The following is a 24,007-nucleotide window of genomic DNA, read 5'->3' as shown; positions in this document are numbered from 1 at the left end:
GAATTAGCAATTCTCACAGAGGCCTAGTTTGACTGAAAATCATACTGCAACAAGAATAGTTTTGTATGTTGCTAGTATCTATTTATTTATTTATTTATATTGGAATTGTATAATAACTAAGATAGGGATAGGGAAGCCACTTGTGCAGACCGATCTCAGTCGAAACATTGCATGCACGCGACCCAGGCCGTAAACTGCAACCTGTAGGATTGCAGAATGAATTGGATATATTCCTGTCTGTTAAGCCTGAATTGGGAAATTTTTAGGTTCCAGAACTGGAAATCTAGATTCCATGTCAACGTTCACCATTCTTCGGTTGATATATTGGCTAGGAAGGACGGAGATGAATGCCAAATTGCTTCCTGGCCTGGCAGTGGCCTGTCCAAGCCAAGTTCTTAACGTCGACGAGTAGAAGGAAACCCATGGCCATCCCTGCCCTGCACTGGAAAACCGCGAGATAGATAAGCAGCAGTTCTTTTTCCTCCGGCTCTGATGGGGTGCATCAGTCGGAGGTTGCGATAAATTACAGCAAAATGCTTCTTTTTCCGATTCGCATGCCTACTCCCTCACATTAATTAATTGCCCTTGATTTTGTAAATAATTACAAAATTAGTATCTATTCGTGGCTTCCCCCCCTCCCCCTCCCCCTCCCCCTCCCTTTGGGAGAGTCGACTTCGGCACAAACAGCATTACTCTAAATTACAACACTGCCACTCCACTATCGGTGCTTCGGCAGGTGAATCTCGGAGGTTGACGCAGCAGTCGGAATTCTGCCACAGCCAGTCGCAAGCAAATATCCCAAATCCGAAAGCGAACCGAACAGCCGGACTGGAGTCGATGCTGGTAAGTCTCTGCTTGTGCGTGGCCACCCACCAACGATACAACCTGAGCCGAGCCAGAGCCAGCATCAGCTCTATCCACTTCTCTTTTCACTTACCGAACTCGACTACTCGATCGCATACAGTAATTCGTCGGCGGTGTCGGCGAATTCGACTTTCTGTCCAACCAAGAGGCGGCAAGAGACGGCGATGTCTCTCTCCCCCTCCCCCACCCTCACTCCACATTCAAGCACTACCCGTCTTTTGATATTTGTGGCATCAGCATTAGCTGCCCAGCTTCTGCCATGCAACATGCCGTAAAGTTTTCACCTTTTTTGTCACCTGCGTGTTGTTCAGTACCTGGGACTGGAGGGGTTCCGAAGAGCGTGAAAATGCACGCGAGCTTACATTCGATTCGATGGTGCTTCTCCATTCTCCCTTCTCCTCTGTTATTGTTATATAAGATAAGATATGGCTCTAATCTTCGGACCACTGCAACCGGTTCTCCGATCTTGTGCTTGCCTAGTTTTCACGTCGAGCTGCTTTAGCTTCAATTGGGCCTCTGCGTGCAGATGCTGACATTAGATTTCAGATTGATTCCTGTCTAGTTTACTTTCCTTTCACCCTCCCCTAATACTGTTTTATCAAGCTGATAATTACACTTCCTCAAGTTGAAGAATTTGATATATTACGATTGTTTTGTTTGACGTGTTCAAGAAGGAGAGATATTCACCACATAACCAAGCGCTATATGTATTTGGTCTAGTCGACTATCTAAGGTAAGGTGAGTCTTTTGGCGGCATGCTTTTATACTCTGTGGCTACGACCATGGAGAGGGCATAGGCTGAGGAAAAAGTTTCCTCGGACGTGATTGTTTTCAAGTAAAGATATGTTGTTCCCTACCTGTTAACTGCATGGGCATACCTAAGTTGTACATCCTGTCATGTACCAGGGAGCCTATTGGTGAGACCGGGTGCTTCTTTCCATTGAGGAGAGTTCGTATATGACTTGGACAATCAGAACTTGGTATGGGATTATTTGGACGACAAAATCAAATCAGATTATAGAGCAAGATTTGATAAGTAATAGTCAACAAATTGGAATTCATTTATCAACCGATTTTTTTTCTTCCATTTGAACTAATTTCAATAATTATTTTAGTTGCTTCTTGCCTCATTAGCAAGTTCATCTCTTTGTTGGCATGTGCTTGTGCATATCAGCCTTTGTTATGTAAGCGATTTCAACTGACAGGATCTTTGTTGTGATCTAGCTACTTTGGATCTAATCATGTGCTAACAAATCCTTTTGTACTCCCTGCTTCAACAGATATCAATCGTGAGAGACCTTTCATCAACAGAATGATCCACTTCTGGGATCATTTGGACTGTTTCAGACTGTTAAGATCAGCCTCCTATGAGGTGATCCGATTCCTTTTGCTCACTTATTATTTTGATAACTTCCAAATATCTGCATTAATACACTTCTAGAGTAGACTGTTTCTGATGTAGCTGGATCTACTTTGAAGAATGGCAAGATATTAAATGACATTGTAACCATCAACTGGGTTTTTGGAGTTCTAGGTTCCGATGCTAATTGGATTGTCTGATTGAACCATTAGAATGCTTTTTGTGGTGCTTGAAAATACAGTTCAAGCTACTTTGGTATTATCAGTTTTTCATAGTTCTAGCAAATCTGCTACTTTTGATAATTTTGTGCGTGTATACTCTATGTTTGCTCCTTATTTATGAATAATATATTATGTTCTTTCATTCATCTATAAGACTAGATGAAAAACACCTTAAAAGATTGGAACAAAATTGGAAACAGCTTATTACTGGGAAAGATGCTATCTGAAGTCAATAACTTTCAGAAAGGGGCTTGAGCTACACTGAGAATGTAAATGTAAAATCCTAGCTAACTGTTAACTGTAACTCCTCCGTGGGTAAGGTAGAACAGATTTTTTCATATAATGAGAAGAATTTGTGTCGTTTCCATTAAACATTAGGTGAGGAATGGGCTGATGCGCAAAAAAGGAGAGGTAAAAATGGAGGATGAAGTTATCAAAGGAGATCAAAGGATATTTTGAAGGACACCCACGGGATTGCTGGGTTGTGTCCAACTTACCACAAAACACCAACAATATCAACGCTGGCTAATCATAAGCTTTGAAAGTTTGAGGTAAAAATGTAGAAAAAAGTGGGTTGAAACTTATGATGTGAATGTGAAATCCGAATCAAAAGTGAGTTCCAATCTTCTAAAACGGAATGATGATGTTTGGAGATTTTTGTTTTTGAGGTTGGATTCCTCAATAGATCTCATGCAAGAGTGCTCTGCTTCGTCATAAAGTTCTTCCTTTACTTTGTTATATTTGGTTGTTTGAACTGGTTTAACACTAAATTTTTCTTCCTTGGAGAATTGTAGTATTTGGGTGATTTGCTGAGTTCTCCTTGTCCCGAAACCATAAAGATATCTGGGGTTTGGACCCGTCCTGATTCGGGTGCACCGACAAAGGGAGATATCGCGGGGAGGATCAATTAGTTTTGGTAAATCACCGGAGAATAGAGCTCAGAATATTCTCCATAGACCTTTACTGAATGACCCTTATGGGTATATCATTATCTATCATGTCTAAACATTTAAAAGTAAAAATTTAAAAGTATTTAAGATGCAAGGGTGTGTGACCTTCCACTCTTTTTCTTTCCAAAGCAAACAGGGCTATTCCCGAAAAACACAAATTTCTGAGTTTCTCTTACCTTTTCTATCCCTTTGTTCTCGGAAGGTCTGAATCATATTGTTTTGCATTATCTTCTATACTGATACCCTTGAAAGAAGTGAAGATATTTTCCTCTACATCTTCATGTTAATGCATCTTTTATTCATTCCATTGCTTATCAAATTGGGAGATTTATAATTCTGATCTTTACTGAGACGACTGAGGATCGTTGGAGGAGCCCTTCCAGTCACAATGACCTGTTAACTGAATGCTATAAGAAATTTAAATGGTCTTTTTCATTTTTTATTTTTTTCCCTTTGAGAAAAAGAACGTCAAATCGTGGATCATGCTATATAATGATGACATGGGGCCTTATCTTAAATCCCTGGGTCTCATATTTTCTTGAGCCAAAAGTTCTTCCAAGCCTAATTACCTAGGGATATTATGATCGTCCATAGATCACATGCATTGGTGTCACTATTCTTTTTTTTTTTTTAACATTCGTCCAAACAGTTAAACCAGCAGTGACCATGGTAAAAACCAGAATCATGGGCTATTCGGCAACGCGACTTTAGGAGGTTGTTTTGGCTGTTTGGGAGCTGCCAATATTGTGAACAGATGTCCTCCTCTGCTTTAGTTATTCAACCCTTGGTTAATCTACTTATTATGATCTTTGAAACATATCTTTATAGATTCGTCAAACATTTGCAAGGTCTTGGAGATAATTTTAATTCTTTAAGCGTTCTGTCTCATAAAATCCTTTCACAGATGGAAGACTAACACATCAACGGTGACAGTTCACTGGGATATAGAGTTATATGTACTCCTACGGTTTTTTTTTTCTCGTACCTTAACGCATTAAAAAGGCCTAAAAACATTTGTAATGAATAGTGAACCATAGTATTAGTACGCGGCTTGACTTAGGAGGAGGGTCTCACATGCTAATATCCGCTCACCTTCAAAAACCCTAATGATTCTGTTCTCCACTTGGGAGGAGTGTGCGTAATTGTCAGAATGGTGGAAAAAAAAAGGCAAGAGGGACTGTGAAGTCAATCAAAATATTGTGGTTTGTGCTTTCCTCGAGGTGAAGGTGGCCCATTCAACAGCATGAAGGAATTCCTTTGGGTCCATCTGAGGTCAGGCTCAAACCCATCCTACCCATCATCATCCCATCTCTTTCTTTTATTTCTTTCAAGAATTACTTGGGGGTTTTTTTTTCCCCCCCTTTCCTTTTTTTTTTTTTTGCCATGTTCGTGATACATTTGGAATGTTCAATTCTTTCATCATTCTCTTGTGGGCTCCCACCTCCCGTGTCCTTTTTTCAGGCTTCTACTGCTGCAATTAGAATTTAGAATCTATCAGCTTTAATGTCATTAAGTTTTAGTGTGTTCATTTAGTGTCAATTCTTCTCCCCTGCTGCAGAAAATCGCTTGGGGACTGTGGTTAAGAAGAGAAATGACGGTGTTAGTTTTGACAGAAATTTTTCTTGTGCCAAATTCATGTAGAAGCCGCGGTTGAATCTTGTTTGCTTTGCTGGGAAGGGGAAGGGAAGTAATCTTAAGGGTATTTTAATTAAATAATCAATGACTTTGATATAGATTTGCATCCTGAAATGTCAAGAGTTCAGTTTCAGTTTCTCCTCTCCTTTAGTGGGCGAGACAGATGAGATGATGGGGGATTCAGTCGACAAAACAGGCCTTCTTTCTGGAAAAATAGCAGTTTCAGTTGTTTCCTTCAGAGCTGAAGCTGATGGAGCATTTTGAGGAGGAACTTAATATTAAGTCGTTTAGTTGAATCATCCTTGGGATGGGATGAGAACTTTGACTCGCATTTCAAGGAGGTAATACAAATCCCCATTTAATATTCCCCGTAAAATTCTTTACACATTGATCAAATGTCGTGCTGAGTTAACCATCAAAATTTTACGTTTCTTTTAATTTTACAATCATATTTTTAAAATTTTAACTCGAACTTTAATTTTAGTCACTATACAATAAAAGTCAACAACACAATTATTACTTTTTTTACAAATATTTTTAATCATTCAATTCAATTTTTAATACTAAATTCTATTAACTATTCATTACTTTTTCTACAATTCAATAATACAGTCATTACTTTTTCTTAACTATTTATTACTTTTTCACACTTTTTTTCTCATAATTCAACGACACAATCATTACAACTCAATTAAAATCAAAACTCGACTCTAATTAACTCTAAAATCAAATACACCATTAGCTTCACTGGTAATTAATTCCCTCCTATTATTATGGGTTTGGGTATATATTCCCGGGAATATATGATTTCTCCCTTTTACATATGTTGTATGTAGAAGTATCTAGGGTGACCAGCCTTTTCATATATAATTTCCGAGTTTTTTTTCCTTTTAATATTAGCACATGTATTTACTTGATTGATGCTTGTTTCCAGGGATACATATATACACGCGCGCGCGCATTGCCATAGGCATGAATGCCATTCCAGGATCTTTCCATTTTATCATGAAGACTTGAGCTTGTGGATTCCGTATGTTTCAGAGGTTCTACACTATCACATTCATTCCACGGTTTCCTTTATTTTAACCATCTTTTGCCAATCAACTAATTAGCTAGCTTGCTAGATATGTACGTATAAGTATTCGGCGGAGTGAACTGCGGATTTTGATGGCTAGACTATAGAGAGGGAGAGAGACAAAAACCGAAAGAAAGAAAGAAAGAAAGAAAGAAAGAGAAAAGGAGAGCGAAATAATGAAGAGGACAAGGGGAGGGGGGTTGTGAAGTAAAAGCAAAGCACGCCCGACCCCAATAGCCATCATTTAAAGGGTTTATATTCAAGGAAAAAGCGGTAGGGCAAATGGCAAGGTGTGGTGTTGGGTTTTAAAGGTCCACAAATAAAATACCTATTTGCCACGCGGATTTCCACCCCCCCCCCCCCCCCCCCCCCCCCCCCCCCTTTTTTTTGTATTTTCTTTTTTCTCTTTTATTGTTATTACATAAGAGAGAGAATTGCGTGACTCGGTTTAAGTGATTTTGTACTTATTTTAAAGGTTTTGGGTTCAAGTATTGTGAAGGTAGAAAATTCATGCTGAAAGAGTTTCATTTCTTAATGAGCTGACTCGACTTGAACTGAATTAGTCCGGATCCATTGAATTTATCGATACCAAGTATACTCTGAACAAAGAGAGAGGGAGAATGTTGGCGAGGCTAATTGCCAAATCAAAGTTGGTAGTGAGTGAAGGGTATGAAGGAGACATTCCTTTATCCTTCTCTCCCACACCCTTCTTTAATTAAGGAATGGCTTAACAAATAAGTCCACAAATCCACGACTAGGATAATTTTGTATTATTCAATTCCATGTCCTTATGGATGGGCGATAACGCATTAGTATTCTAAGCACTATGCGGGGGTTCAAGTCTCCTTGGGAGCAAATAATGAGGGAGAGGTCTCCTCATTTATTATTGAACTCGCTTGCGGTAGTAGTACATGTGGATGGGTGATGTTCCTCTGATATTTCATTGGATTGCAGTGACGAGTCAAGATCCTCAGATTCTGGTACAGTTATAATTCAAATCGGACATTCCGCGGTTGGTCCGTCGATCCATTTCGCTCGTAATTAAAAAAAAAAAAAATCTATGTCCTCCTTGAGAACAACCAACTCGTGTTGTGCAAACAAAAGTTTTTTTATTCGTAATAAAAATTTGTGTTGTGCAAATAATGCTGAGTACACATGTTCTCTTTCAACGAACTTGGTACCCCATTTTATAGCGAGCAGGTCACCGTCTCAGAACAGTGTTACTAAATAATTTCGCAATAGTTGGTCTCTCTGATCAGCAGTAGTCTCTCCTCTGCGCTGCCGGCAGCAAGAGGAGCAGCTGCTGCAGCTTTCTGTCGCTGTCTCTTCTTATTCCTCCCTCTCCTCACATAAGAATAAGCTTTTTATGGAATGAGAGTAAATAATCTCTTTTACTCATCCAATCCCAATTCTGCAAACAAATCATCGCATATGACAAATTTCATGACTACATAAACCTCCACTGTCATTCTATATATATTTAAATTCAAGTTCAGCGACTTGAATACTCGGCAAAAGTATTGTATCAATATGTGAAAAAAGAGAAGTCGGACCCTTATTCATGGAGACATAATATATATAAATCTGAAAATGTGAACAGTTTCTATCAGAGGAATGTGACCCGACATTCATTCATGGACATGCATACATACGTACGGTTGTTTCTTCATTGGAAGACTGCAAGAAAAGATTAGAGACAGACAACTACAGCTTCAATTTTTGGGGCTTCCCTCTCCCTCTCCCTCACTGCTTTAATTTGTATTTTCACTTTCTCTTTCACTTCTAATTCTTTCTAGGAATATGTCTTGTCTACGTTTTCATTAATTTTTAGTCGTTCGTTTGCATCTTTCACTGATCATTGCTCCTCATCGAATTTCCAGAGAGTCTCCCTGTTTTGTGTCGAGAAGCCAAGCTAGTCATTAGGATCATCTTGTATATCAATCCTCGAGTCTGAACCGAGCGTGTCATCTCCAACGCCTTCACCATCCTCTTTTTTATTTTATTTTTGAAACGGTAATGAGGATTCCTCATTCATCCACAAACAAAAACGGATACGAGGAGAAAATGCCCAAAAGATGGTTAAACGAGCATGAAGATCGGTTGATCCATGAGTACTGATGCAAAGGAAAAAAAATCATCCTCATCTCTAGCCAAAAGATTAAAAAAAAGAAAGAAAGAAAGAAAGAAAGAAAGAAAGAAAGAAAGTGAAATTAGGAATATTAGGAGATATACTTGTCATCAATATAATAATACCTAAATCTGCTCCTGATATATATATATATATATATATATATATGTATTAAATGTATCTTATATAATGTGTATATTATATATTTTTATTTTAATAATAAATGAAGAAAAAGATGATATATGGAAGCATTTGGGAGAGAGAGACAGAGTCTTGATATTAAGTGGAGATCTTGGATGATTGCTTTTTGGAGCTTTATTCTTATCTCATTATACACTTTTACCGACATTAATCATACAAAGTATATCCTCATGATGGACCGAACGACCGCCCTCCAAGTCAAATTGAGGCTCCAGTTGTTATACCGTACTCCACCCAGATTTTTCTTCTTTATATACACTACATACTTTTCTACTTTATCACTGATAATACTATCTATCTACTTATACATCGATCAATCCATTTGCAGAATCAGCATACCCTATCTTCGGTGTTTTGCTATGAAAGCTAATTATAAATTTCACTCAACTGTCAATTCAATGGTAAGGGATGGTTCCCTTCTATGAGTATTCCATGAATTTAGCACCAAGGGGATCTAAAATATATATATAGACAGAAGAGCTAGTATCTGTTTATTTTGAGAATATGGAAAGAAAAAAAATGCGGAGCAGAGGGAGAAGAAGCAGTGGAAGGGTTAGGAGCTTAGGTGTTTAAAACAGAGGATTAACTGGAGGAGCTTTCAGTTTTCAGCTGGAACTAGGAGTACAAATGAGACGAGACTATTTGCGAACGGGTTCGGCTCAATGAAAGCTCCTATTCGGCTCACTCTTACTAAGTTCGAGCTCGCCAGTTAAACAAGTCGAGCCGAACATAATAGTATTTGGCTCGCTAAACTCGCGAACCTAAACGAGCTTTTATTATTATTATTATTATTATTATTATTATTATTATTAGGAAAATAACAAAAGGAAACCCTAAGAGCAAAATCAATATTGATAGTCACACGAATCTTTCAATACACTATCCGCTAAGTCTACTATCAAGTTGTAATCGGTATTTTTAGATTATAATTTGTATAATATTTATTCTTTTAAAATTTAGTTTATAATCCTTTTCTTTTCTGAGCCTAAACGAGCTAAATTCAAGCCAAGACCCAACTCGAGCTCGAGTCCAAGCCGAGCTTGACCCTGACTTTTTTACTGAACTTGGCCCATTGACTAAGCCTTATACGAGTCGCACCCAAGCATTTGATTTGTCTGACGAGCAGTGTTTAAGCTCGAATTTTCAGGATCGATCAATCTCAAGTCCAAATTTGAGCCTAGAAAAAATTTGACAAGCACAAACTTGAATCTTGTTTATTCGGGCTCGGTTTGGCTAGTTTACAGTCGTAGCTGGAGCTCGGAATAATAATATGGTGGTGGGAAAATGAATTTGACTTTTCTTGGATCCTGTGATGATGGGATATTATAATAACTTAAGGCTACTTGCACTGCATGTTCATCAATTTGCTGGTTTAAAGGGAAAAAGTAAAACACAGGAATGATTATAAAGCTAACTAATAGGAGAGGCAAAAAGAAAAAGTTTGGAAAAAAAAACCAAAGAAGAAAAAAAAATAGAAATCCCAAAGGAAAAAAAAAGTATTGGATTAGATTAGATGGGTATCAAAAAGCAAAATACTACAATGACGGTAGATGAGATGAGAGAGAAGGAACAAAAGAGAGAGACACAAAACAAAACCAGCAGCAAAAGAGAGAGAAGTATACATAACCCTGCAAGTGAGTGAAAGAGAACTGTTTTAACTTCTTAGCAGCTTCCCTTCCCTTCCCTTCCCTTCTCTCCCCTTGCCATTATATCTTTCTTCCCTTTCTTTGGCTCCTTACATGGTTTTTGCTTCATTGTTCATTTTTGATTCCGCAGAGGAATTCTCTTCTCTCTCTGTTTCTTTTTTTTTTTTTTGGTTGGTTGGTGTTGGTGTCTCACTGAACACCCACAATCATCATCATCATGAAAAGCATTTTTCCTCAGTCTCACTCTCATCATCATCATTGTCAAAACCTTCCTTCCCTTACATTTATTACCTTTGATCTTCACTTGTCAATTACCAGAAGAAATCTCACTCCACACTGACCATGGAACCACCTTCCCTTGCTCCCTTCTTCTTCTTCTTCCTCTTCACGTTCTCCTCTTCCACTTTCCTAGTTTCAGTGCATTCTGCTTCTCTTCCTCTTGAGCTCATCTCTCTGCTCTCCCTCAAATCCTCTCTCAGGGACCCTCTCTCAAGCTTCCGTGACTGGGACCCCACCCCCGTCTTCTCCAAGCCTGATTTCCAGGAACCCGTTTGGTGCACATGGTCGGGAATCGAATGCGACCCTAAGACCTCCCGCATCACGTCCCTCGACCTCTCCCTTCGCAACCTCTCCGGCTCCATCCCGAGAGAGGTCCGGTACCTCTCGAGCTTGCTTCACTTTAACTTGAGCAGGAATGCCTTCGAAGGGCCCCTTCAGCCTGCACTCTTCGAGCTGACCCAGCTCAGGACTCTCGATATAAGCCACAACTCGTTCAACTCGACTTTCCCTCCAGGGATTTCGAAGCTCAAGTTTCTACGAGTTCTCGACGCTTACAGTAACAGCTTCACCGGTCCCCTGCCCCGGGAATTCGCCCGCCTCCGGTTCCTAGAGCACCTCAACCTTGGAGGCAGCTACTTCCAGGATAATATCCCACCTGAGTATGGTTCTTTTCCAAGGATTAAGTCTCTGTGCCTGCAGGGGAATCTCTTGGAAGGCCCTATACCTCCGCAGTTGGGCTTCTTGGCCAAGCTGGAGCATCTCGAGATCGGGTACAATGAGTATGAGGGCAATGTCCCGGCCGAACTTTCATTGCTATCCAACCTTAACTACATGGATATTGCGAGTGCAAATCTCTCAGGCCCGCTTCCCCGGGAACTCGGCAACTTAACCATGTTGGGCACATTGCTGCTCTTCAAGAACCGGTTCGCAGGCGAGATTCCATCCAGTTTTGCACAATTAAAGGCGTTAAAAAGTCTCGACCTTTCAAACAATGAACTCTCGAGCTCAATCCCGGAGGTGGGATCTTTCAAGGAACTGAAAATTCTGAGCCTGATGAACAATAATCTCACAGGAGAAATCCCGGAATCGCTAGGAGAGCTCCCAAACCTTGACACCCTCAACCTTTGGAACAACTCCCTCACTGGGTTTCTCCCTCAGAAGCTTGGCTCCAACTCAAAATTGCTAAAGCTGGACGTGTCCTCAAACCTGCTCTCAGGACCAGTCCCACCAAACCTCTGCCTAGGAAATAACCTGGGGAAGCTGTTGCTCTTCTCAAACAGGTTCGAGAACGAGCTGCCCCAGTCCCTGGCCGCCTGCAATTCCCTTAGCCGGCTCAGGATCCAGAATAACAGGCTCAATGGGACGATCCCGCAGGGATTCGGGATGTTGCCAAACTTATCATATGTCGATTTGAGCAACAACGATTTCGGCGGTCCTATCCCTGCAGATCTTGGGAATGCCATGGCCTTGCAGTACCTGAACATATCAGGGAACTCATTTGGGAGCAGTCTGCCTTTGAAGATATGGAGCAGCCCCAATCTACAGATCTTCTCCGCCAGCTCAGCCGAGATCAATGGTCCGATCCCGGACTTCATTGGGTGCAGAAACGTGTACAGAATCGAGCTCGCTGGGAACTTGATCAATGGGACCATTCCGTGGGACATTGGACACTGTGAGAAGCTCCTGACCCTCAACTTGAGCCGCAATTCGCTCACAGGAATCATCCCATGGGAGATTTCGGCACTCCCCTCGATCACCGATGTGGACCTCTCCCACAACCTGCTCACTGGTACAATCCCGTCAAATTTCGACAATTGCACGACCCTTGAGAGCTTCAATGTCTCCTTCAACCTGCTCACGGGACCCATTCCCTCTTCCAGTACTCTTTTCCGGAGCCTCCATCCATCATCATTCTCTGGTAATGAGGGCCTCTGTGGAGGCATCCTAGCAAAGCCATGTGCAGCCGATATCCTGGGGACTGGCCAGGTGGAGGCAGCCCGCCACCCGCAGCCAAGGCGGACCGCCACTGCTGGGGCAATAGTTTGGATCACTGCCGCTGCCTTCGGAGTGGGGCTCTTCATACTCATTGCAGGCTCGAGGTGCTTCCATGCTAACTATGGGCGGAGATTCAGTGAGCCCCGCGAGGTTGGCCCATGGAAGTTAACAGCCTTCCAGCGGCTTAACTTCACAGCAGAGGATGTTTTGGATTGCTTGTCGATGAGCAACAAGATCATTGGTATGGGTGCCACGGGAACAGTGTACAGGGCAGAGATGCCAGGCGGCGAGATCATAGCAGTGAAGAAGCTGTGGGGGAAGCAGAAGGACAACATCAGGACGAGGAGAGGGGGTGTCCTAGCAGAGGTTGATGTGCTAGGAAATGTGAGGCACAGGAATATTGTGAGACTCCTTGGCTGTGTCAACAACAAGGAGTGCACAATGTTGCTTTACGAGTACATGCCGAACGGGAACTTGGATGATCTGTTGCACAATAAGAGCAAGGGGGAGAAGCTGTTGGCCGATTGGGTCACGAGGTACAAGATAGCGCTTGGGGTGGCCCAGGGGATCTGCTATCTCCACCATGACTGCAACCCCGTCATTGTCCACAGAGACCTGAAGCCCAGCAATATACTCTTGGATGCAGAGATGGAGGCCCGTGTCGCCGACTTTGGGGTCGCCAAGCTAATTCAGAGCGACGAGTCAATGTCTGTGATAGCAGGGTCGTATGGTTATATTGCGCCTGGTGAGTATTGTTTGGCTCATTCCATATGGTTGTCTAGTTCCTTATAGTTGCCAATTTCCGTTTTGTGGTGGTCGGTCCTTTGTGGAATGAAATTAATGATTAGCATGTACATTTAGGAGTTGCTTAGATTGAAGCAAGGTGATTTGGACCATCTATGCCTAGGCAGTTGGTTCTCGACGATTTTTTTTTAATCCAGTCTTCATTTTGTGCAGAATACGCATACACCCTGCAGGTTGATGAGAAGAGCGACATATACAGCTACGGGGTCGTGCTGATGGAGCTACTGAGCGGGAAAAGATCGGTAGACCCAGAGTTTGGGGACGGGAACAGCATAGTGGACTGGGTGAGGTCCAAGATCAAGACCAAGGACGGGGCAATTAATATCCTGGACAAGAATGCAGGAGCATCCTGCAGCTCGGTCAGGGAGGAGATGATGCAGCTGCTAAGGATCGCTTTGCTCTGCACAAGCAGGAACCCAGCGGACCGACCTTCAATGAGGGATGTGGTGCTAATGCTACAAGAAGCGAGACCCAAGAGGAAGTTACTGGCGGCAAGTTTGTCAATTAATGGGAGTGATAATGGCGGGGATAGAAAGCAGGCGCAAGCACAGGCAGTGGACTGTTAATATTTGGGTTTATCATTATTAATATTTTTTGTCGTCTTTTTTCCTCTTTTTTTTGTTTGATGTTGAAATGGGTTGGGGATTGGTATAGGAGAAGTGATTTCTTTCTTTCTTCTCTCTCTCTCTTTTTATTTTCTATTTTTTTCCCTTTTAGGAATTTTCATAGATTTTCTTCTTCTGAGCTTGCACTAATTCTGCTGTTATATTTGAGGTACAAACAATTGCTGCAAAGTTTATTGGCTTGGGTGTGGTGGTAGAGTAGTACCTAGTCATGTTTAATTGAGTGATTTTAACTCGAAATCAGGTATTCATATTCATAATCTCAAGTAAAATTAGTCTGAACTAAACTAACCAATTTTCATATACTGAAAATGGAAAAATGTACACACTTTTGAAAAAAAAAATGTACTTACCGATACTATGAGAACAGAATAAGAAAGGGATCATAAAAAACAATCATGCAAAAGATTGGAAGAAAATGATATTTTGGTGATCGCCATGGGTGGATGCATCGACAGAAAAAGAAGTCTTGCATGCATGTGTCATGCGCGTATAGATTCTATTTAGTATTCCCTTGCTCGTGTGGCCTTGGGATCGTATCCAAGTCAGCCTTGCGCCTTTAGAGAGGGAGAGTAGAGAGAGAAACTCTAGATTTGTATAACTCATGTATGTATTGCAAATGAAGGAGACTCCCCCTTATATAGAGTACAAGGTAACTACCGACATTAATTACGGAACTCTCTAGAAAGTCTAGAAGAACGTACAAAAGTTTAAAGAAGTATGTGCAAGGTTCTAGAATGTCTAGAATATTCTACAAGTGTGGAGAACCTTTTAGAAAGACACGTTTCCCGATGTTCTTGAGATCTCATAAAGCCGGGGGTAAGGGTCATCAGATGAACCTCAATCCATCGTCTGTCAAGAACGTGCTCTGGTGTCCATGCCGCACGGTCCGTTTGTGACATTCTCCCTCACCTAATCTCGCGACACTCTCATCGCGTCCTCAACGTGGAATGTCTTGATATCGTTGTTGAACTGCCAAAGATCCTTCGCGAGTTCCCAACTTGCCTCAGTCCCGGGTAGTCCCTCCCAATGGGTCAAATATTCACGCCTTGGCTTGCAATACCGCTTCCTAACGACCCTTAAGTAGCCTTAGCCCCAAGAAGAGCCATCTGCAACTCGCCCCGACTTGGGTCGTCCAGATCCGCACGATAAGGCATCAACATACTCACATGGAACATTGAATGAAGCTTCAACTTCTTTGAAAGTTCCAGCTTATACGCCACGTTCCCGACTCGTTCAATCACTGGGAAAGGACCCTCATAACGTCGAACGAGTCCCGAGTGCATGCCCTTATGCCTTAGGATCTGGTGGAGCTTAACGAGCACAAGGTCCCCAACTTGGTACTTCGTGTGCCGACGCTTCATGTCTGCCTACTTCTTCATCCACTTAACAGCCATGTCTAAACATGATTGTGTCAAGTCCGCCTCATCTTGCTAGCTCTTGACGAACTTGTAAGCCATTGGGCTACTCCTTCGATAGCCGTAGCCACCGTGCTAGGTGTTAGTGGCTGCTACCCTATCACGATCTGGAATGGGCTCCAACCGGTAAACTTGCTCTGCTGCAAGTTGTATGAGAACTGGGTTACATCCAGTAACTTCGCCCAATCTTTTTGTGTGGCGCTCACATAGTGTCAAAAATACAATTCCAACAACCCATGCACCCATTTTGTTTGTTCGTTGGTTTGCGGATACAAGCCGGTGGTGAAGTTAAAGTCAGATCCAAGCAGCTTGAAGAGCTCAAACCAGAACCTTCATGTGAATCGAGGATCACGATCCCTTACGATCGTTCGTGGCACTCCCCAATACTTCACCACGTACTTCATGAAGAGCTTAGCTGCCTCCTCCACCATGCAATCATCCGTAGTTGGGAGGAATGAAGCGTACTTGGAGAATCGATCCACTGCGACCATGAGAGCCTGACACCCCTTGAACTTGGACAGACCGCTTTCCCACGGACACTCTGAGATAGGTAGGGGTTGTAGCAATCCTGCCGAGGACTTCTGTTCCTGCTTGTCCTACTGGCACACGAGACAAATCCGCATGTACGCTTCTACATCCTTACACAAGTGCGGCTAGAAGTACTGCTCCTCCACAAGTGCCAGTATACTGTGAACTCCCGGGTGTTCTGCCTGCTTAGAGCTGTGGTACTCGTGTAGCACCTCGTGCCTTAACTTGCCTTGCAGCGGCACGTACAAAGGGTGTTCCTTAAAGTATAGCAGATCGCCCTCGCACCAGAATCGTCGAGTCTTCCCCTCTTGAGCATAGTCGAGAAGGACCTTGGCTTTGGCGTCATGCCTCAGCCCCTCCTTGATTCGATCCAACAATGTGTACTCGAGGCGACTTACGATGTTAGCAAGCTCTGCCTTCCGACTTAGAGGATCAGCCACGAAATTCAACAGCCCTGGCTTGTATTTCGGCACATAGCTGTACTCTACCAAGTAATCCTACCATCAAGCTTGCTTGAGCGTCAACTTCTTTTGGGACTAGAAATAGCTCGTGACCACATTGTCTGTTTGGACCACAAACTTGAAGCCAAGAAGATAGTGTTGCCATGTCTGGATGCAGTGCACTATCACGATCATTTCCTTCTCCTAGACAGTGTATCGTCACTTCGCATTAGTGAGCTTCTTTGACTCATACGCCACCAGGTGCCCCTCTTGCATGAGCACGCCGTCGATGGCATAGTCCGAGGCATCGGTCTCTACCTCAAACAGCTTCTCAAAATTGGGTAACACGAGCACGGGCTCCTCCATAACAGCCTGCTTCAAGCGGTCGAACACTGCCCGACGTCGATCTGTCCACTCCCACACACGTCCCTTCTTCAGCATGTCCGTGAGTGGCACAGTAATGCTCCAATAGCCGTTGATGAACCGCTAATAATAGTTCGTTAGCCCAAGAAACGAACGCAAGTCCGTAACCTTGGTTGGCGGTTCCCACTCCGCTATGGCCGCAACTTTGGTTGGATCCATTTGGACCTGTTGTCCCTCAGCGATGTGACGAGGATGGGGACCTCCCACTGAGCGATCGTGCACTTATCACTCTTCGCATATAGGGAGTTCTATCATAGTACTACGAACACTTGCCTCAAGTGCTCAACATGCTCCTCGAGCGACCGGTTATAAAGAACAATATCGTCAAGGTATACAACCACAAAGTGATCAAGGAATGGGAAGAGTACCTTGCTCATTTAGGTGCAGAATGTTGTCGGTGCATTTGTCAAGCCGAAAGGCATGACAAGGAACTCATGTGATCCGTAATGCGTCACACGAGCAGTCTTCGGCTCATCCCCTTCCACGATCCAACCTTAGTAGTACCCCGACCGCAAGTCTAGCTTAGTGAACCATTGTGCTCTGCCAAGCCTATCGAAGAGGTCCTCAATGAATAGGAGCAGATATCGATTCTTCAACGTCAAGTTGTTAAATGCACGGTAGTCGATGCACCTCTGCAACAACCCATCATGCTTCTTCTAGAACATGACAGTGGCACCATATGGGGACTTTGAGGGCCGAATGAAACCCGCATCTAACAACTCCTTCAGTTGCTCAACTCCTATAATTATGGAGGTGCCATGCGATATGGCTCCATGGTAAGTGGTCGAATGTCAGGCACGAGCTCAATCCGATGATCCACCTCCCTTTTAGGTGATAGCTTCTTGGGAAGTTCCTGTGGCATCACATCCTTGAACTCGGTGAGGACTCGAGCCACCTCCACATGGATATTCTTTCCATTGCCCATAGCATCCTTCTCTTCAAGGCTGCAAGATAAGTCACCTCGCCCTTCGGGATCCCTTGTGAAAGTTGTATGGCCGAAAACGTCTTTTGCTCGTTTTCCATTGAGCGCTTCACCGGCACGATGAATTGGCACCTAGCATCAAGGATGCAGAATCAATCCGTGAACGGCGCGATAAGGGTGTCGATGCAATCAAGGAAATCCATCCCGATGACGAAGTCGTAGTCATCAAGCAGGATCACCTCCACCGTTTCCTTGCTATACTACTGATCGATCCAAATCTTTACGTCCCAAGCTATACCACAGGTTGGGACCTCTTTTGAGTTCACCGCCTTGAGTTGGCCCTTGGTTTGCTCCAACAAATCCCCGGCTTCTTCGTGCCCTCCTCGGATATGAAGAGGTTGGACGCGCTCGTATGAACGAGTGCGCTGATCTGCTTTCCTGTGATCATGATGTCCGCGAACATCAAGCCCTTGGGCTTATCCTTCTTCATCTTAATAGAGCTAAGGATCCACAACAAACCAAACCCTTGTTCCCTCCTCCTGCTCCTGCACCTCATCCTGGACTAAGGCCACTAGTTTGCCCCTCTTGGAACACTCATGAGCTAAGTAGGGTGGAACACTCATGAGCTAAGTAGGGACCATCGCAGAGGAAACACTTGAGCGGCCCTTTCTCCTTGTCCTTCTTCCAGGATTTGTTCAACTCCATCTCATCCTTGGGAGCCAACTTCTGGGTCTTCCCACCATCTAATTTGTGGGGCTTGTCTCCCCCAACATTGGCCTTGCCCTTCTTTTTCGAGTCTGAGTTCTCCGACCGGAACTCGATGAGGGACTTAGCTGTGAACATGGCCTTGTTCAAGTCCTACACTTAGCGATGTTGAAGCTCCTGTTTAGCTTACGATTTGAGTCCGTCCATGAACTGGAAGAACGCCTCTTTGTCATTCATGGATGGGATTTGCAGCATCAGGTCCAAGAACTTTCACACGTACTCTCAAAGATCACCCTTGTACTCCAAATGACAAAGTTTGGCCTGCGCCTCGTCCTCGACATACCTCGGTAGAACTGCTATTGGAATTCATCATTGAATTCCTCCCAAGTGTTGACCAGTACACCACTCCGACCCCGCCACCAAAGCAACATCGTGTCTACCAGGTACATAGAGATGGTACCCACATAAACTTCATCATCTTCAACCCTCACGGCCCTGAAGTACGTCTCCATGCTCCACAAGAAGTTATCCACGTCTTTGGCCACCCTTGAGCCCTTGAACACGCTGGGCTTGGGGATGTCCAAATGAAAATCGAGTATGACGACGCTTGCCCCCACAACACGTGTCCTCTTAACTCGCTCGAGCTCAACCTTGAGCTCATCCTGCTCTATACGCATGGCTGTCAGAAGCGTCTCCAAAGCATCGTCACACCGATTGAGCTCATCCACAACAGCATTGAGTGCACCCTGCATATCTCCTCGAAGCTCCTCCACATCGAAGGTTAATCCCTTGACACTTTCAAACGCGTCCGCGGCTTTTCCCTGGACCTCCGCAATGATATTCTCCACTTTTGTCATTTGTTCCTCAAATGATAGCATGATATCCATTGAGCTCTCACGGTGTCTCCTTGAAACCTTGGCCATACTCTCGTACACGATCTCTGACGGCTGGTTGTGGGATGTTGCCATCACGCTTAGAACTTACGCTTTGATACCACTTGTCACGGGTGTACAAATTCTATCTAGCGTTCCCTTGCTCGTGCGGCCTTGGATCATGTCTTAAGTCAGCCTTGCGCCTTTAAAGAGAGAAAGTAGAGAGAGAAACTCTGGATTTGTATAACTTCTCGTATGTATTGCAAATGAAGGGGACTCCCCCTTATATAGAGTACAAGGTCATTACCGACATTAATTACGGAATTCTCTAGAAGATCTAAAAAAATGTACAAGAGTCTAGAGCATCTAGAAGTAATGTACAAAGTTATAGAATATCTAGAATATTCTACAAGTGTACGGAACCTTCTAGAAAGACATGCATCCCGAGGTTCTCAAGATCTCGTAAAGCTGGGGGTAAGGGTCATCGGATGAACCTCAATCCATCGTTTGTCAAGAGCGTGCTCTGGTGTCCATGCAACATGGTCCATCCGTGACACATGCATATAAGTAAGTTAAGTTAATTAGCACAAACACTATTCCAACTTCCCTATACTTTTTTTTTTTTGGTAACAAGAGGATAATATCTTTAACTGAAGCAGCATCAAAGGTCATTACAGTCTGAGGTATGATGACCCCTCTAATATCACTGGAGAAAGCTACACTTAAAAAAGAAGGAACTGTCGGATAGTAGATCATCAATGGGGTTGTTTGTTCCCCTCCAGCACCCCCACCACCACCAACCAACCTCCGGGGCAGGTTGCCGCACAAGCATTCGACTCTTTTTTCCCCGCACCAAACTGCAGGGACTCAATGGGGAGCTGCAGGCCCCAAAGATGGATGGGTATCATCGCAGCAAATTAAAGCAATTGACGAATCAACTCAACAACTGGTAGTGTTGTTCTTTCACCCTCTTGGGCCTTTTTGTGCCATATATATAAAATAAAATGGGCTCTTCTCAAAAGAAAAAAAAAAAAAGGCTCGTCCCAGGAAGGCTACGAACATGAAACTTGGGTCCCTCCCTCACTACAATAAAATCTCCTGATCTAGTTGGTGAAGACTTCGGAGATGTAATTTCCCTCTGGCTAGGTAGCTGCTTGGATAAGGTTAACTCTCAGGCTTTGCTCCTCTGCCTACATTTCATATTATTTAAAAATAAAAAGTTAGTAGTAAATTATATATATATATATAAAGAAGTTGCTTACGACCAGATCAAAGGTAGTCTGACTTATAACAATTTTGAAATAAATAAGACACATACCAGTAAATCTAAAGTACCAGGAAAAATGATCTCCAGCTCTTGTGCACACTCGCGCCTTTGTCTTAGGATGTCGGAAGCTTGTATCAATTGAAGATGCAAGTTTTCTGCCTGCATAATTAATGAACATGGCAAAGATATTGTTAATTAGTTAAAACAATTAAAATTAGTTAAACAATGAAATTTTTAAATAGCCCCAAGATTATATATTATCAAGGGACCTTATCGGAAAATTTGGCGCACATTCTGTCGATGTTGTCCATAACTTCCATGGCCAATCTTACAGCTTCATCGAGAGCCACCAAATCTGCCTGCAATCATCACAAGAATACATTTATATATATCTATATATATGGGTGCTTATAAGGATTTTTAGCTTCCTTTTGGTTTTTGAGTTGGATAAGTGATACAACTCAATTTAATGTTGTGCAATGAGTGCAAGTGTTGATAAATATATTAGTTGAGAGTATAAATATATATGTATATATAGATTTAAAAGTATATGAAAATTTATTATTAAAAAATTGATGTTAAAAGTGGTTTAGAAAAAAGTATGAATAAAAAAATATTATTAAATGAAAGTGTAAAAATAACTATGAAAAATTATGAGTGAGAAAATATTATTAAATGAAAAAATAAATTGATAATTGTTATATTATTGAATTTAGAGAAGAATAGAATTGAGCTGAGTAAAATTAGATTATTATTCAAAAACTAAACAAAACCTTAGATTTTTTATTTCGTACAAAATTAATATAAGCCCTTAGATTGTCCTTTATTTAATATAAACATCCATTGTCAATAATATTTTTAAAAGTATTTTCATTCTTTACTTTCCTATTTTCCTATTACAAACCTTCACCAATGTTATAAATTGGTCCTCACGCGTGGACCAATGAGGAAGTGTCACATTATGAAACATAAACATTAAAAAATTATGTTTAACATTTAATTATAATTTTTGAAATTAAAAAAAAAGACCCTATTGAAATTCGATAATAGAGAACCGGGAGGGGAAGGGGGCATCGATGGCCTCACCGTCTACCACCACCACCCAGTCGGGGTTGGCGACGACTAGAGAGGTCGTCCGCTACCCCTAGCCCTCCCAAATCCATCTCAATGGTTGATTATTGGGGGTGTTATGATCACCTGGTTAATTGATATGACCCTTTATCGCTTTGGCAGATGCAAACCCAGAAAATACCACACATATTTGTGTTTCACTGCAGTATGATCACATATTGACTATACACATGAAATTAAACTAGAAAAAGAAGCACTCATGTCCGGAAAAAAAGGGAAAATAAAGGATTAATAACAAAAAAAAAATCTAAACTTTTCACCTTTTAACGATTTTAGTACGAACTTTTTTCTATAACCAATAAATTACAAACTACCGATTTGATAGCAATATTAGTTTATTGTCAATTTCTCTGTCGAGGTCTCCATCCCCCTATTGGGGTTGTCGGAGACAGTAGAGATCATAGACGAAGTTGGGGGTTTTTCGATTCCGATCGGTGGGAGCCTCAATCCCCCCAAGGGGCCACCTCCCCTTCTCCTCCTTGTGGGCTTTTTTTGTTATTTTTTTATTTTCAGAATTTTTTTAAAAATTATAGGACCCACTCGGCAAATCATAGTGTGCCATGTGGCACTATCATGTAAACGTCAGTAATTCCGATTAAAATTAATGGAGAAATTGACAATGTGCTAATATTTATTTTCAAATCAGTAATTGTGATTTAATTGACTAAAAAATAAAGTTGGTGCTAACAAAGAAATTGACGGTGAGACTTTTTTTTTTATTAACTCGAAAAGAAATATGATCTATGGCCATCTGGCCCATCTCTCCTCTTCCTCTTCCCTGTTAGATTCTTCCTTTCTTTTCTTTTCTTTTTTATTTTTTAATTTCGAAAATTAATATTAAAATCGATGGGATCGAATGCTTAAGAAAAGAATTGTAGGAGAAAATCACATTTTATATAATAAATAATAAAGGAATTAGATCGTGATTTTTCATTGATATTTTTGAAATTTTTTTAAAAAATCAAAATTGACGGTCCATATTAAATTAAAAGAAATCTAAGGATCCGGATTAATTTTGTATTATGGAAAAACTCAAAATCTGCTTCGTAAAATTACCTATAGATATATGTATAGACAATTGCATAAGTACTCAGGGTTAAGGGGAAAAAAAAGAAGACATAATCATTCTATTTAATTAAAAAATAATATTGAATATCAGTCACCTCATCACACCTCACCTGGGCACCTTGTAGTAGAGGAACATTGTTAGAAAAGGCAGAGAGCTTTCTAATCATCCTGCTCACACCTTCATTGTATTTCCTCTCCAATTCCCCCCATTCGTTGAGATGGTATATCTGAGGACTTAAAATGTCATAGAGCTTGATGCCATCCATTAGCCTTTGCATCTCCATTCTCTTCTCCGCCACCGAGCATCTCAACTTCGAGATCCTCACCCACACTCGGAACAACTTCTCCTGATCATTGATGAATTAGAAACCCAATCAAATATCTATATATATATATAAAGTAGAAAAACAAATTATTACAATACTCGGTACATATATTTATATAATAATTATTATTATTTGCTGAGTATATAGTAGTAAGTAATAATGTACCTCTGCTGTCCTTGTCGTGCCTGTCATCCTGGTTTCAGCCTTCGCGTTGGCGAACCGCCACTGCAATAGCCGGTTCTGCAGCATCCGTAACTTGTGAAACTCCTCCTCCTGCGCCGGCGAAACCTTCTTCTGTGTCCTGAAATACTTCAGAACCCTACTGATGCTGCCGCCGCCATCTGATTTAGCCCGGAAACTGCTTGAAGTTGAAGTCGTCTGAGCCTCCATTGAAGTCCGCCCTGGGGGAGTCGACATCCATGCGGAGGGAGATGGTGGCGCCGACCTGACCTTCCTCGATGCTACACTAGGACCGCGCAGATTACCATGCTGCGGTATTTTGGTAGCAGCAGCTGTATCTCTATTACAGTCTTGTGGTTTCCTCTGCAAGCGTGGAACTGATGAAATGAATGACGACATCGCATAATTTTCTCGGTCTCCTTTCGAGGTAGTATTTCTTGATTTAGTGGTTGATTTTGAACGGATGGAATATCTTTGGCTAGAGCATCGACTTGTTTCAGGAGAAAACATCATTGACATGCCGGTTGGAGCTCCACTTCTGCTCCGGAGAAGACGAGACGGAGGTGAGGCTGCAGCCATCCGCAGTACACACACATGCACACTACACGCAGAATGCTGCTAGCTCTAATTTCCAGCTTGAATGGATGTATGTGTTGGACGACGAGACGACTATATGGTTTGCACAACTAGCTTAATATGAACAAATTAATATAGTAATCAGTACGTCCGACCCGGGAAACTTGATGAGAGGAGTTGAGTGCACGTTGGGTGGGACTGTTTGGCATGCAGGAAAGATTATTATATTAGGATAGGCTCTCACGATGAAAGCCCCTTTCCTTTAGAAGGAAGGACTACCTTAATTAATTAATCAACTAACGGACTGATGACTAATTTAATTATTGATTAATTAATTAATTAATTTTGTGCCATCGTGCCAAAGTTCTAT

At 42.1% G+C, this 24,007-nt stretch overlaps 2 protein-coding genes and 1 long non-coding RNA gene across 16 annotated transcripts; 2 read left to right on the top strand and 1 right to left on the bottom strand.

Annotated features, from left to right (window-relative positions):
• Window positions 1-641: 641 nt before the first annotated feature.
• LOC116196146 lies at window positions 642-6,640 on the top strand. 14 transcript variants are annotated; one of them, XR_004154776.1, is made up of 4 exons: window positions 642-1,239; window positions 1,536-1,597; window positions 1,771-5,371; window positions 5,965-6,640. It is a non-coding gene; the product is annotated as an uncharacterized LOC116196146 (long non-coding RNA). The 14 variants fall into 14 exon arrangements; XR_004154780.1 differs by having other exon boundaries at window positions 642-1,597; window positions 1,771-1,844; window positions 2,145-5,371; XR_004154771.1 differs by having other exon boundaries at window positions 642-843; window positions 965-5,371.
• A 3,444-nt stretch (window positions 6,641-10,084) lies between these two features.
• LOC116197052 (leucine-rich repeat receptor-like protein kinase TDR) lies at window positions 10,085-13,973 on the top strand. Its single transcript, XM_031527054.1, has 2 exons — window positions 10,085-13,099; window positions 13,312-13,973. Exons 1-2 carry the CDS (start codon window positions 10,423-10,425, stop codon window positions 13,722-13,724), a joined length of 3,090 nt encoding a protein of 1,029 aa, XP_031382914.1. The 5' UTR covers window positions 10,085-10,422; the 3' UTR covers window positions 13,725-13,973.
• Window positions 13,974-19,844: 5,871 nt separating this feature from the next.
• LOC116194063 (QWRF motif-containing protein 7) lies at window positions 19,845-23,640 on the bottom strand. Its single transcript, XM_031522781.1, has 5 exons — window positions 23,047-23,640; window positions 22,666-22,902; window positions 20,626-20,715; window positions 20,408-20,515; window positions 19,845-19,967 (listed from the first exon to the last, which is right to left on the bottom strand). Exons 1-5 carry the CDS (start codon window positions 23,638-23,640, stop codon window positions 19,845-19,847), a joined length of 1,152 nt encoding a protein of 383 aa, XP_031378641.1.
• Window positions 23,641-24,007: the final 367 nt, after the last annotated feature.

The sequence above is a fragment of the Punica granatum genome, chromosome 2 (assembly GCF_007655135.1).
Source record: "Punica granatum isolate Tunisia-2019 chromosome 2, ASM765513v2, whole genome shotgun sequence".
NCBI lineage: Eukaryota > Viridiplantae > Streptophyta > Magnoliopsida > Myrtales > Lythraceae > Punica > Punica granatum.
Note: the sequence above shows the minus strand (reverse complement) of the source record. Positions and strands in the feature narration are given on the sequence as shown.

Bases quoted from the DNA above. Each gene is read 5' to 3' on its own strand.
- LOC116197052 (XM_031527054.1), top strand. From the start codon at position 10,423: ATGGAACCACCTTCCCTTGCTCCCTTCTTCTTCTTCTTCCTCTTCACG. The intron at 13,100-13,311 runs GTGAGTATTGTT...CATTTTGTGCAG, and splicing joins GTATGGTTATATTGCGCCTG to AATACGCATACACCCTGCAG.
- LOC116194063 (XM_031522781.1), bottom strand. From the start codon at position 23,640: ATGGCTGCAGCCTCACCTCCGTCTCGTCTTCTCCGGAGCAGAAGTGGA. The intron at 22,903-23,046 runs GTACATTATTAC...ATCAATGATCAG, and splicing joins GCACGACAAGGACAGCAGAG to GAGAAGTTGTTCCGAGTGTG. The intron at 19,968-20,407 runs GTATGTGTCTTA...TGGGGCCTGCAG, and splicing joins CTGGTACTTTAGATTTACTG to CTCCCCATTGAGTCCCTGCA.